The sequence below is a fragment of the Echinops telfairi genome, unplaced genomic scaffold (assembly GCF_000313985.2).
Source record: "Echinops telfairi isolate 266 unplaced genomic scaffold, ASM31398v2 ScPeMD7_655;HRSCAF=1070, whole genome shotgun sequence".
NCBI classification, from domain to species: Eukaryota; Metazoa; Chordata; class Mammalia; order Afrosoricida; family Tenrecidae; genus Echinops; species Echinops telfairi.
In genome coordinates this window covers 17,857,372-17,872,278 of record NW_022104553.1, presented here as the reverse complement: position 1 = coordinate 17,872,278, position 14,907 = coordinate 17,857,372, and the positions used below count along the sequence as shown (strand labels likewise).

The window sequence follows — 14,907 nt, the reverse complement described above, 5'->3', positions numbered from 1 at the left end:
CTGATGGTGAACAGACAAGGCTCGGTGAACAGGATGTGCTGGCTTGGGCCCTGACGAGGTGTTACTCCATCAACTGCTTCTCACACAGGGGAAGGCTTCCCCTATCCGGTTAGCTCTAGTCTTCTCTGAAAGACACGGGGGCAAGAATTTGAGGGTGATGCGGCTGCTGCAAATTCCTTCATATTCACATGCTTTTCATGAGGATAAAATTAGCTCTAGATCAAATGCAATGCAAGTGAAGTTTGTTTTCAGTCGAGGGGGGCAGGCAGAACACAGATGATGAAACACAACTGACTTGACCGTCAGTCCAAGCTCCACAAATAAATGACCAACTGTTCTTGGGAAAGACATCATGATACTTTAAACTGACATTTCCTCATAGAGAAAAGGGAACTATAAAACCCTCCTCCAAGTCTTGAACAGCATTTTAGTTGGTTGCCGTTGGGTTGATTCTGACTCATGGGCACCCACAAGTAGAAAGAAGAACTGTGCCTCTCGGGGTTCAAGGCCGTGAGCATTTCCAAGTAGATCACCAGGTCTGTCTCTCAATGTACCTTTAACCAAACCACTCTCCACCCACTGCCATCGATTCAGATGCGTAGTGACTCTATAGGACAGAGTAGGACGGCTCCTCAGGCTTTTTAGCGTGTATATCTCTATCAGAACACAGAGCCTCATTTTCCTCCCTCAGAGTGGCTGGCAGATTTGAACTGCTAACCTTTTGGTTAGCAGCCCAACACTTCCCTACTACACCATCCAAACAGCCAATCTTTTGGCTTGTAGCTAAGCACTTAGACACGGAGGCATGTAGGGATCCAACCAAGATAATTATCACCTCTGAAATTTTCTGTGAATGGAAACAATCAAAGTGGCCATCGAGAGAAGAATGGATAGAAGAAATGTGTCAGATACTCACACAGTGGAATACGATTGAGCCATAAAGAGAAATGAAGCCCTACTTGATAGCAAAAGGAGCCCTGGTGCTGACCACAAGGTCAGCAATTCACCCCCCGCCCCCCCCCAGATATTCCTTGAAAGAAAGGTGAGACTTTCTACTCCTGTAAAGATGTACAGTTTCAGAGATCCACAGGGGCAGTTCTACCCTGTCCTATAGGGTTGTTATCAGTTGGAATCAACTCAAGGCAGTGAGGGTTTTTTTGGGATGCCCACCACAAGGTGGAGGAACTTGAAGGCATTACACGGAGTGAAACAGTCTGTGGTGTTGCCAAAAGCTAGGTGTGTGCCCTGGAGTCATTGCGCCCAATGAATAACCCTTCCAACGGGCACAGAGGAAGTGACATGGTTTACTAGGAAGCGAGGCCAGCAGAATCTCCAACAGCCACGAAGTCTGTCTGGGGAAGTTCAGCCCATTCCAATATGTAGGCAACATTGATACCATTTCCCTAACAATGCCCGCTGTGCACTTCATGTCAGCTATGCTACTTGCGGCTTTTAGAATACCTCACAGATGTGCAGAGCAAGAATTCTATGACCAGGGTTCCTGGGGGGTATGGAGGGGAAGGTGAGGGGTTCAGAGGGAGCTGATATGAAGGCATTCAAGAAGGAAGACAATGTTTTAAAACTGATTTGGGTAGCAACGGTAGAACACGACTTGATATGATGGAACTATGGCATGGTATGATGTCTGTATTCGCTCCTCATAAAATGGTTATTGGGTATAAATAAAAAGAATTCTATAATCAGTCCCCTTGACATCTACTTTCCAAATGACTACTTCTTATCAAGATCTCTATAATAAACAGGAACTCATCCTTAAACAGAAGTTCTCTAAACCCCCGATTCAGCTGATCACTTGATCACTAGAAAAACAGGTAACGCCTACATTAGAAACCCAATGGCAAAATCTAGGAAGGTCTAAGCAAGGCCTGTTTAGTATTAAGGTAGCAGATTGACATTGGGCCTCCACTCAAGTACTCCCTCAATGCAAGAACACTTTGTTCTATTAAACTGGCATTCTATGATACTCACCTTCCCCACATGGTTGGTGAAGACAAATGTGTGCATGGAAATGTGGTGAAGAAGGCTGGTGGTGCCAGGCTATCAAAAGATATAGCATCTGCGGTCTCAAAGGCTTGAAGATAAATGAGTAGCCATCTAGCTAAGAAGCAACAAAGCCCACATGGAAAAAACACACCAGCCTGTGCGATCACTAGGTGTCAAAGTGATCAGGTATCAAAGAACAAAAAATAATATCATTGTGAATGAGTGGGAGTGCACAGTGGAGACCCAAAGCCCATCTGTAGGCAACTGGACATCCCCTTACAGAAGGGTCGCAGGGAGGAGACAAGCCAGTCAGGGTTTAGTGTAGCAATGATGAAACATACAACGTTCCTCTAGGTCTTAAATGCTTTCTCCCCCCCACTATCATGATCCCAAGTCTGCCTTACAAATCTGGCTAGACCAGAGGATGTACACTATTACAGATAGGAACTGGAAACATTGGGAATCCAGTACAGATGAACCCTTCAGGACCAGTGCTGAGAGTGGTGATACCGGGAGGGTGGAAGGAAGGTAGGGTAGAAAGAGGGAACTGATTACAAGGATCTACATATAACCTCCTCTCTGGGAGACGGACAACAGAAAAGTGGATGAAGGGATACGTTGGAAAGTGTAAGATGTGACAAAATAATAATAATTTATAAATTATCAAGGGTTCATGAGGGAGAAGGGAGTGGGGAGAGGGGGAAATGAATAGCTGATGTCAATGGCTCACGTAGAAAACAAGTGTTTTGAGAATGATAATGGCAACATATGCTTGACACAATGGATGTATATATGGATTGTGATAAAAGTTGTAGGAGCCCCCAATAAAATGATTTTTAAAAAGATTTATAGCCTCAGAAACCCAGAGGAACAGTTCTAACCTGTTCTATAGGGTCACTATTAGTCAGTATCTACTCAATGACAGTGAGTTTGGTTTGGTGTGTGGGACTCATTGACCTGGGCACTCCAGCACTCAGCAGAGGACTCCTGGGGGGTATTAGGCCTCTGAGAAGACGATTGGTGAGGAAAGTGCAGCACAAGCCAGGCCTGGGTCTCAGCTATCAGGTGTGTATAGATAAAAGTCCCTAGGCCACCAACTGTGAGCTCTAGGGAAGTCTACAGAGTCCGTGGGCCAATGGACAGCCTCTACCCACTGTGTAAGTTCGGGTGGACTAGAGAAACAAATTCATAGACACTCATATGTGTATAAGAAAGAGCTTTACATGAAAGAGCAATTGAGATAGTTTATTGTGCCAGCCTGGCCGATAAACACAAGTGGGATTAACTGAAGGGCAGAGAGATAACTGGCTTGGTAAGTCTCGACTTTCTTGTCTCTCGCTCTGTGATCATCGGACCAGTGTGCGGCTGCCTTGCTTGTTCTGTGCCTCAATTTAAAGGCTACACTACCTGTGGGACGCCTAGCCTGTGGACTGTGTCGCTGTAAGTTGAGGTCCCTTTAAGAGATCACTGGAACTGGGGACTGGCAGTTGGTGACCTGGCTGGCAGTTGGTGACCTGCCTTCTGATTGGCTGCTGTGCTGACATAGCCTAGCTCTCGCTATAAATAGAGGAAGATCTGGCAGCAGACTGGACTGGAAGGACTGCTAGTCTCTCACAACTCTCTCACAGCAGTGAGTTGAATTGAGCCATTTGTAGTGCTTTATAATTTAACTGTTTCTTTCTTGTATTATATATTTATCTGTATACGATTTAACAGTTCATTTCTTGTTATATATTTAATTATCTTTATACATAAATAAATTGAATTATCAGCAATTTGGTTTTATCTCTCTAGAGAACCCTAACACAGCAATTGTATATTTAGAAAACATCCCAGCCCAGTCCAGATCAAGTCCATAGGCTGACATTAGCCCATATGTCTGATACTAGTCCATAAATTCCTCTTTAGACTCATGTAGCACATGCAATGATGCCCAATGCAGGAAAATCACAGGCCAGTGGGTAGAAGGTCTTGTGGATCCAGTGGAAGTGGAAGCATCTCAATGCTGGTGCGGGTCTCCATGTGCCTCCTCCGGCTCTCTGAGTGTCTCAACCGCAGGATAGAGAAGGCAGAGAGGGGGTTTGTGCCTCCAGGGAGCTATTTATCTCTGTTGCGCCCGAATGAGGCAATCAAACGGTGACCTGATTGACAAGTTAGACTCCAGTCCTTCACTCAAGTTGACAGATTATGTAAGTGCCGCACCACACCCCAAAGACGTTTTTTTTGTGTGTCTTTTGGTTTTTAGACCTGTTCCTGGGTTTAGGTCAGGTTGTTTCGAGAAACAAATCCAGTGACACTCATCTATGTAAAAGAAAGAATGTTATATCACGGAGTATTTTATTTCATGAGAGCACCCCAGCCCAGCCCCACTGAAGTCCGTACATTCAATGCTAGTCCATCTAGCCCTCTTGAGACTCATGCAGCCACACGCTGGCGATGCAGAATGACCGACCTGGATGTAGGAAGATCATAGGCCGCTGGGTGCAAACCGATCCAAGGTTGGTGGGAACAGGGCAGGGCTCTGGCAGCTTTCAGGGTTTGACCCAAATGGGGCCACCCCTTGAGGTCGGCAGAGTTCTTGCAGCAGGAAGGCAATGTTGCAGAGAGAGACAGAGAGAGACCCTGTTCATCTTGCTCTTATACAAGTCTTATGACGTCAAGGAGCTATTATCATCAGTCCATGACTTAATTGACAGGTTTGTCTAGGTTGTATCTACTTGACATCAGGAGTATCTAGTTGACATCAACTGGGGTTCTTGGGGGTTTTCTAACAGAAACTTGTGCTTTTGGTAAAAAAATAAGTAGGCTCTCATGTAGTACACTTTGCTTTTCATTTCTAATGATTCCTTTATGCTCAAAAGGTAGTTATTTAAATACCTCCTTAAAAGATCCAGAGTTTTTTTAATGGGCGAGCAGAACAAAGCATGGTGCATGGCATGCATTCGGTATCTTAAACACTAGAGCTGCTGGTGGTGGGGAAACAGGTGCCATTTCTTGGAATGAGCAGGTCAGATAGACCCAGAAACAAGTCAACATGGGAAGGCATCCAAATGTGTTGGCCAGTGATTTAAAACGGAGTCAGCAGAACCCTTTTATGTGGCGGTAAGTACTCAATTAAAAAAACCCCACTGAACTACGGAACGGTGTGATAGATGAATGGTATCACAATACAACGATCAGGGGGAGATCAAATGAAAATGGCGTCTGTGCTGGGAGATGAACTTCACAGGAGGGCGGTCTGGGAGCTGCTGGCTGCGATTGCCAAGTTTCACGACATCAGATAGGTGACCGTGAGGCATGTGTAGAATCAGCCGGGCAAATCCGTGGGCTCTCTGGACACAGCAGCTGCCGTGGGGTCTCTGGAAACAGCGGCGACTCAGTCTCTCCAAGAAGCTGGTCATTTGGGGCAGCGATTGCCTGGTTTCTTGGTCTCTGAGATGGGGAACTGCAGACCCCACCTTTTGTCTCCCTGGAAGTGCACTGGAGGACTCTCCTGAGCAGACACGATTCCACTGGAGAAGCCCTCTCAGTGTCTGCTCCAAGCCCTTCCCAGAGTGCTGCCCGCGTCCTCAGGGGTCGCGGCAAGGAGGGCCTGGGGGTCAGTGCTTGTGGACGGCTGCATACGTGGTGGACTCAGCTGTGGGCTGCCAAGGCCCAGCTTGAGCTGCCCCTCGAGTGAGGGCCTGCTGGTTCAGCTGAGCATAAGTCACATCCTGGGGGTGTCCTGCAGCAGGGGTCTGAGGGAGAGAGAGCAGGGTGAGTCAGCGGGACTGAGGGTGAGGAACAGGGAGCTTTAGGCACCAGATGTTGATACCTAACTTTCACGATGGTCCCCAGTGATCATATCACTGTGTGGTTCCTGCTCCTATGATATCAGAGTTGCTCTGGGTGACCCAGAAGGCAGCTGTGACTCAGTGGTCGCATTCTCATGTGCCACGCAGGACACCGATGAACACAAACATAGCCAGCTGTTGCGGAATGAATTCTGACTCATAGAAGTCCTTCAGGACAGACTAAAATGGCCCCAGAGGATTTCCTAGGCTCTGAGATGTACTGGGGGGAAATGTAAAGTCAGAAATCTCCTTAGAAGCAAGGATGGCAAAACTCCGTCTTACATACTTTGGACCCCTAGTCAGGAGAGAGCAGGCCCTGGAGAAGGACAGCCTTCTAGGTCAAGTGGAGGGGCAGTGAAAAGGAGGCAGGCCCTCACGGAGATGGCTTGACACAGCGGCTTCAGCAACGAGCTCAGGCGTGGGAACCATTGTGTGGATGGCGCAAAAAGGGGCTGTGTTCCATTCCGTTGTGCACAGGGTCGCTATGGATCAGAAGCAATTGGATGGCGCCTAACACCACCACCACCAAAAGGTGTTAAGTGAAATATGTGGGGGCCTGACTTTTGTGTTTTGACCGCTTATGGGAAAAGGATCTACAATAATGTGTCTCAGATGTTTGGTGAGTGCTTGCCCATGATGCTGTCGTCCGTAGACACGCTTATGAGTGTTCATCTTGGAAATACACAGTCCAGCCCCAGTCCAGCCTTCAGATGAACACGACCCTGGCCAATGTCTCAACAGCTACTTTATGAAAGACCATGAGTCAGAACTCCCAGCTTTCTGATCCCCGAAATGAACATGGTTTTGCTTAGCTCTGTTGGAACTCTTGGCTAGGTTAATGCTTAACCACAAGATCAGTAGTGCAACACTGTCAGCCACTTCACAGGAGAAAGAGGAGGCTGTCTGCTCCGTATAAATGGAAGACCTACACAAGGTCACGATGAATCAGCATTGACTCGATGGCAATGATTTGTGACAGCAACTGATAAGGAATACAAACACCCACCGAGGTGTCCATCTCTCTGTCCTTCTTGGGAACTCCATCTTCTATGGTCATTTCTGGAGGAGAGGGGACAAGCAGGCACAAATTACTCTGGGGTGGACCTTTGAGGGCCAATTTGCTTGAGATCTAACAATTAAAGGTTTCAAACCTCACCCTAACTGGGACATTCTGGAATGCGACCAAACCTTCCCCTCTCCCCATATTGCTCCCTGACGTTCACTGAATTCTTCTCCCTTTCTTCCAGGTTTGCCCTTCTCCTCACCCCCTTACCTGGTGTTCTCTTTAAGACCTCAACACCTGGGCTGAGTCTGAAGGGAAGGAACGAAGGAGCATTAGGGGCAGGCAGGAAGCGGAGGACTGATTAGGGGGTTAGGGCTCTCTCTCACAGTTCTCACCTCTCCTGTGGATTCTCATCCTTGCTCTTGGTGTGAGGGGTGCCTGAGGACGACCAATGGTCTGGATTCAAGAGGGAGGTCCTTTCCCAGCATCTCCCTGTCCAGGTCACCCACCCATCACCTCGAAACCTACCATGTTTCCTCTGACGCTGACAATGGAGGAGGAAGAGGAAGAGGAAGAGGAGACCCAGGACCACGGCCACCGAAATGCCAATGAGGACGTACAGCTGGTGTTTGGAAACAGGTGTGTCTAGAAAGATGGACCCAAGATATCGGCAACTGTCACAAATTGAGCACCTACTGCATACTGAGTAACTCATCGCTGTTGAGCATCTGGTACACACCACACATGGCTGGTGGTTTTCACGTCCATACTGATCCATCAGCACCACACCTCATGATCCTTCCACACAAGCGTTATTATCCTCTCATAAAAAAATAACCCCCCAATCTGAAGGGACGGTATCAGAGCTCCCACTGTGAACACCCGGTTGGCAGAAGGCCGTGGAGGACAACAGAAGCCTACAATTCAATTGCAGGGTCCCATGTGGATTAAACCTCCCATGAATCCCCACCGACTATCGTCCAGGGATGTTAATAGCCCTGCTAACAGACCAAGAGCATCATAAGGTCAACTGCGGTAGATGCAGTTTGGTTAAAATGTGACACCTTATCCTGTGATCTCCTTTTGGACCTGTTTTATGGTGCTTTCATTTTAAAAAACAGTTTAATTAGCACTTCATGCACATGTCATGCAAGTCAATGACTCAGTCACATCAAGAAGAGGTGCAAAGTGGTCCCCATACTCAATTCTAGAACATTTTTTTTCCCTTCCTTGGACTTCTGGTTATTCATGTATTTTTATTCTAATTGTGGCAAAAATATAGATAACAAAACATTCTCCAATTCCACAACCTCTAGTCGTCTAATTCAGTGCTAATGCTGATACCCTTCCCATTCCACAACCATTATTGATATCCTTCTCCAAATTTGTTTTCAGTTTTAATATGTTCTGCTTTCTATTTGATGGAGAGTTTTGTGTTTTGTGTAATCATTATTGTTGGTTTTTCTCCTCCCCCCCCCCACGAATAGCTTTATTGAGATATAATTCACATATTATTAACTTCCGTAATCCATTCGTATTACAAAGAGCTGTACACACATCAGCACAGTCAATCCCAGATATCGTACCCTTCCTGTATTCATTATTTGCTCCTCATTTCTCTCCACCACCACCACCCTTGTCTCCAGTAAGCCATGACATCGGTTATTATCTTTATACATCCTCCCATCTTGTGCTTCATACACTGTAAAACATACCCAAAACAAACAAAAGCCTAAAACACCAAATAGTTTTAAAGAGAAGGAAAATGCTGGGTTGTTGGTTTATCTGTTTGTTTGTGTGTGTGTGTGCTGTCTGCCTGTTTGTATGTTGAATGATATCCTGAGTATGAAATCCCGGATAGGTGGACCTATAGATAGTAAATGGACAGGGGCATTGCTGAGCAGGATGGTGACAAATGGAGAGCTATGAACAGTGAAAATGAGAAGCAAATGTTCTGAAATTGGTTGTGCTGATGATTGCACAGATCTTGTTCATAGGATTCAATGACTAAATTGGTTGCTCTGTGAGGCATCAGCCAATAAAACAATTTACAAAAAGAATTCTTATCCTTATTTTACGCTGATGTCTTGTATTCCCACCAGGCCATAACGAGTCACTGGGAGAGCAGGAATTGGTCTGCCTCCAAAGTTCAATGTCTTCCCGCTGCCTCACTAGTTCAGCCCAAGGTTCAGGAACTTCTAGTCTGAGTCAGAAGCTGGCCTCCCAGGGTCAAGGCTGCACCCTCCCCCACAGTTCTGTCCCCAATACTCACCGCTGTTGGACTCCTTGTGCTCACCAGGGGCTCCAGGGCCTGAGGAATCAGGAACATGGGGTTAGACAAACTCTGAGTCAGACAAAGAAGGCTTGGAGTCCCTCCCCCACGTCCCTCACCAGGGTCTCCCGAAGACCTTCTAGACCAGAGGGCTTTATGCAATGATGCAAGTGTTCTAGTTAAGCGCTGTGCAATCTGCTAGCCACATGGGGCTGCTCCCATTGATACCTAACATATATTCAATGGGACTGAAGTGCCAGGCCCTTGGCAGCTCCTCCTCAGATGCTCGGTAGCCCCCAGAGGTGGCCTCATCAGTCATCCGGGGCACAGACCGCTCCCTGCACAGGGACGTCCCATTGGGCAGGACTGCTCTCTCCTCTGTGTTGGGATCTTTGTAGAGACGACAACTAGGAACAGGGAGTGGTTCAGAACTATGCCTTGTTGGCCACCCACTGGGTTCCCGCTGGAGGGCAGGAATCCCCATCTCTATGTAGTTCAATGGCTTGGTATGCATGGGAAAGGGGGACGTTGGTTAAAGAAGACTTTAGAAGAATCAATGCATTTGAATTGTGGTGCTGGAGAAGACTATTGAAAGAACCGCAAACCACGAAAAGGGCAAAGACACGTGTCTTGGGACAAGTATGGCCAGGGTGCTCCTGAGAGGCAAGGATGGCAAGACTTCCTCTTACATCCTTTATTGTCAGAAGAGACCGGCCCCAGAAACAGACATCACTCTTGGTCAAGGGAAGGGACAGAGGAAAAGAGGAAGGTCCTCAGGAGATGGATGGACACACTGGCTGCAACAATGGGATCGGGCATAGCCACCATTGTGAGGAAGCCACCGGACTGACAGTGTTTCCTTCTGGTGTGGGTAGAGTTGCCATGGGTTGGAACCAGCTTGGTGGCACCGCCGCCGCCACCACCACCACCACCACCACCACCACCATCACCACCACCCCTGAAGAAAAAACACCTACTCCATGTGTTCTTCCCAGAAGCCATCGGATGGGGTGGAACCATTTTCCCTGGGAGTCAAATGAGAGCCCAGTGTGCTCCCGCTGCTGGGAATTCCCTGGCACAGAGCAGGTGGCTTCTGCACGGTGACCCAACCTCACTACCATGGAGCCAGTTCTCCCTCACCAAGAACAGAACCGCCCCTTTGGGTTTCCAAGACTGCGAGTGGTTGAGGAATTTGAAAGCCTCAACCTTGCCCCGAGAAGCAGCTCATAGACCGAAGGGGAAGGGACAGCTGGACAACCCAGAACACACATTTTGCAGTGTGGCCCAGGAAGGAAGAGTGGTGGATGGACAAAGAGAGATGCATTTGCAAGGGACCCCAGGACTTCTCATCTTTGTCACACTTTATAGATCCGGCCCCTAGTTTCAAACACCTTCCTCCACAGGTGACCTAATGCTGTTGACAGGCATAATGATTAGGAATGTTTATCATTCACAACACCTCCTCCAGGTTCTGATGGTCAGAGTTTGGAAGATGAGTTTTAAGTCACTGCATCAACTGCAGAGGGGGTGAAGAGTAAGACACTGATCATGAGAGGGCAATGGAGAGGAGTATTAAATCCTAAAGTCTCTCATCTGGCTGCCATGGCTGGACGGAGCCTCTGCCCGCTATGAGTCCTGTGACTGTGGGCAAGGACCTTCCACTTAGTGTTTGCACATTAAGATTCAAAGATGGGTTGTGACCACCCAGGGAAAGCACACTAGTCTTTGTGATCTAAGGACTGTCAACTATATAATCAAAGAATAAAAGAGGGAATGGTATCAGAGCTGAAATGTTAAACACCTGCTACTCCAAAGGCTGTGGATTGCAGTCACTCACTCAGTCACTGCCATCGAGTCAATACTGACTCACAGTGAAACTGTAGAACAAGGTTGAACTGGGTTTTCTGCTTTGTGTGGTCACTGTTGTTGGTTTTTCTTTTTACTTTTATTTTCCCCATTTCTTTCATTGGCCTATAACTCACATATCATACACTTCCATAATTCATTCATCGGACAAAGAGCAGTATATTCATCACCACAATCAGTTCCAGGACACCTTCCCTTTCCTGTGTTCACTGTTTGCTCCCCATTTCGCTGCAACCCCCCCCCCCCATGTCTCCAATAAGCCATGAGACCAGTTATTGTTTCTGCACACCTACCCATCTTGTGCATCATATCCTGGAAAACATATCTTCAAAAAACAAGAAAACAATTGTGCCCTTTTGGGGATTGCATGCTTGTTCCTGTTTGTACATTGTATGAATTCCTGTGTATGAAATCCAGGACAGGTCGATCTATAGGCAGTAACTGCATAGGGACTTGGCAGAGGAGGATGGGGGTGGAAATGGGGAGCTAACGATGGGTATGAGATGAAAAATGATCTGAAATTGACTTGGCGATGATTGTACAAATCTTCAGACGATTGACTTGGATGCTATGTGAGGTATGTGCCAATAGAACACACTTCTATTGAAAACAGAGTTACTATCCTCATTTATGCTGATGTCTTGTTTTCCCATCAGCCTCCAAAGAGTCACAGATTGAGCTGGAATTGGTCTCGCTCCAAAGCTCCTTGTCTCCCCAGTGCCTCATGCAGTTCAGCCCAAGGTTCAGGAACTTCTAGTCTGGGTTATGAGAGCTGCCTACCAAGGTCAGCGCTGAACACCCCGCACCTCCGTTCTCATCACTCACCTCTATTGAAATCCTTGTCGTGCTCACGAGGGGCTCCTGGGGCTGCGGAAACAGGAACATGGGGTTAGACAAAAACTGAGTCAGACAAAGATGGCTTTGTGTACCTCCCCCACATCCTTCGCCAGGGTCTTCCCAAGACCTTCTAGACCAGAGGGCTTTCTGTGATAATGCAAGTGTTCTAGACAAGCGCTGTGCAGTCTGCTAGCCACGTGGGGCTGCTCCCATTGAAATCCAACTAAAACTCCATGGAACTGAATTACCAGGTCCCCCACAGCTCTTGCTCAGATGCTCAGTAGGCCCCAGCATTGGCCGCATGGGTCACAAAGATGTAGACCTCTCCCTACACAGGAACATTCCATTGGTCAGGACTGCTCTCTGCTTTGTGCTTGGATCTTTGTGGAGACTGACAAATAGGAACAGGGAGCAGTTCAGACCCACTCCTTGCTGCCCACGTCCTGGACTCCCCTGAAGGACAGGAATTGCATCTCTATCTACTTCAATGGCTTCATATGAATGGGAAAATTGCTCATTGATGAAGGAAGACGTTGGAAGAGTTGACACATTGGTCTTGTGGTGCTGGAGAAGAATATTGGAAGTATTCATAGGACAAAGAGCACTATATTCATCACCCCTATCAGTACCAGAACATCCTCCTCCTCTTCCTGTGTTCGTTATTTGCTCCCCATTTCTCTCCAAGCCCCACCCCCATGTCTCCAATAAGCCATGACAATAGTTATTGTTTCTGGACATCTGCCCATCTGGTGCATCATATGCTGGAAAACAGATCTCCAAAGACCAAGCACACAATTGTTTTGGGGGGATTGCATGCTTGTTCCTGTTTGTACATTGTATGAATTCCTGAGTATGAAAGCCAGGACAGGTCGATCTATAGACAGCAAGTGCAAAGGGACTTGGCAGAGGAGGATGGGGGCGGGGGTGGGGGGGTGGGAATGGGGAACTAAAGTTGAGTGTGAGAAGAAAATGATCTGGAATTGTTTTGGGGACGATCCCACAAATCTTCATATGATTGGCTTGGATGCTATGTGAGGTATGTGCCAATAGGACACAATTTTATTAAAAACAGAGTTATTATCCTCATTTTATGCTGATTTCTTGTTTTCCCATCAGGACCCAAAGAGTCATGGATAGAGCTGGACTTGGTCTCACTCCAAGGCTCATTGTCTCCACAATGCCTCAAGAAGTCCAGCCCAAGGTTCAAAAACTTCTTCTACTCTGGGATAGGAGGGTGGCCTAATAGAGTCAGGGCTGAACTCTCCCAACACCTCTGTCCTCATCACTCACCTCTATTGAAATCCTTGTCATGCCTGCGAGGGGCTCCTGGGGCTGAGGAATCAGGAACATGGGGTTAGACAAAAACTGAGTCAGACAAAGAAGGCTTTGAGTACCTCTCCCACATCCTTCGCTGGGGTATCCCAAAGGCCTGCTAGACCAGAGGGCTTTATGCGATGATGGAAGTGTTCTAGATAAGCGCTGTGCAGTCTGCTAGCCACGTGGGGCTGCTCCCATTGAAATCCAACTAAAACTCCATGGAACTGAATTACCAGGTCCCCCGCAGCTCTTGCTCAGATGCTCGGTAGCCCCCAGCGGTGGCCACATTGGTCACAAAGATACAGACTGCTCCATGCACAGGGATGTTTTATTTGGTCAGGACTTCTCTCTGCTTTGTGCTTGGATCTTTGTGGAGACTGACAAATAGGAACAGGGAGCGGTTCAGACCCACTCCTTGCTGCCCACCTCCTGGACTCCCCTGAAGGACAGGGATTGCCATCTCTGTCTACTTCAATGGCTTCGTATGAATGGGAAAGTTGCTCATTGATGAAGGAAGACGTTGGAAGAGTTGACACATTGGTCTTGTGGTGCTGGAGGAGAATATTGGAAGCATTCATAGGACGAAGAGCACTGTGTTCATCACCCCTGTCAGTGCCAGAACATCCTCCTCCTCTTCCTGTGTTCATTATTTGCTCCCCATTTCTCTCCAAGCCCCACCCCCATGTCTCCAATAAGCCATGACAATATTTATTGTTTCTGGACATCTGCCCATCTGGTACATCATATGCTGGAAAACAGATCTCCAAAGACCAAGCACACAATTGTTTTGGGGGGATTGCATGCTTGTTCCTGTTTGTACATTGTATGAGTTCCTGAGTATGAAAGCCAGGACAGGTCGATCTATAGACAGCAACTGCAAAGGGACTTGGCAGAGGAGGATGGGGTGGGGAATGGGGAACTAACAATGAGTATGAGAAGAAAATGATCTGAAATTGATTTGGTGATGATCCCACCAATCTTCATACAATTGCCTTGAATGCAACGTGAGGTATGTGCCAATAGAACCCAATTTTATTTTAAAAAGAGCTATTATCCTCATTTTATGCTGATTTTTACTTTCCCTTCACCCCCTAACCAGTCACTGAGAGAGCTGGCATTGGTCGGACTCCAAAACTCATTGTCTTCCCTCTGCCTTAAGAAGTCAGCCCCATCCACAGAGGAATGGATTAAAAAACTCTGGTACATACATACAACGGAGTACTATGCATCACTAAAAAGCAGCGATGAACGCATGAAGCATATCGCTGCATGGGAAGAACTGGAGGAAATAATGCTAAGTGAAGAAAGCCAAGCACAAAAGGACAAGTATAACATGAGTCCACTGAGGTAAGTTTATATATATAAACATACAAATATATAAAAGAAAGAACAGAGAGGTAAATGCAAAAGGGGCACAGGGAAAAAGCTACTGTATACAAACTCTCTAGGGGTAAGGTCCAGGTAGTATGGCAGGTGCCACACCAAATCCAGGGGTACATAGGGTAGCCAACCCCAAAGGGGGGGGCAGGAACAGGGAAAGGGGAAAAAAGGGGGGATATGTGATGGGGGAATAGGGCACTGATCCCCCAAGGGAAGGGGAAGGGTATTGTTTGTGTCTCCACAGGGAAAGAGGGACCAGATTTAAAGCCAGTGCCAGACGAATGCAGCTTGTTGGCAAGGAGTGGGGAGCCAGTGGAGGGGCCTGAGGGCTCGGTCCCCATGCCAGCTATGTGGACAACAGCCCCTCCCCACAGAAGAAGCTACTTGAGAGGACG

At 47.3% G+C, this 14,907-nt stretch overlaps 1 protein-coding gene across 1 annotated transcript in view; it reads right to left on the bottom strand.

Annotated features, from left to right (window-relative positions):
• LOC123521950 (leukocyte-associated immunoglobulin-like receptor 1) overlaps window positions 1-14,907 on the bottom strand; it is a 46,231-nt gene that overhangs the window by 16,928 nt on the left and 14,396 nt on the right. Inside the window, exons 2-6 of the mRNA XM_045292398.1 lie at window positions 11,804-11,845; window positions 9,113-9,151; window positions 7,369-7,485; window positions 7,236-7,278; window positions 7,111-7,148 (exon numbers count right to left, since the gene is read on the bottom strand). Of these exons, the coding sequence (XP_045148333.1) occupies window positions 7,111-7,148; window positions 7,236-7,278; window positions 7,369-7,485; window positions 9,113-9,151; window positions 11,804-11,845 (279 nt within the window). The remainder of the gene's footprint in view (window positions 1-7,110; window positions 7,149-7,235; window positions 7,279-7,368; window positions 7,486-9,112; window positions 9,152-11,803; window positions 11,846-14,907) is intronic.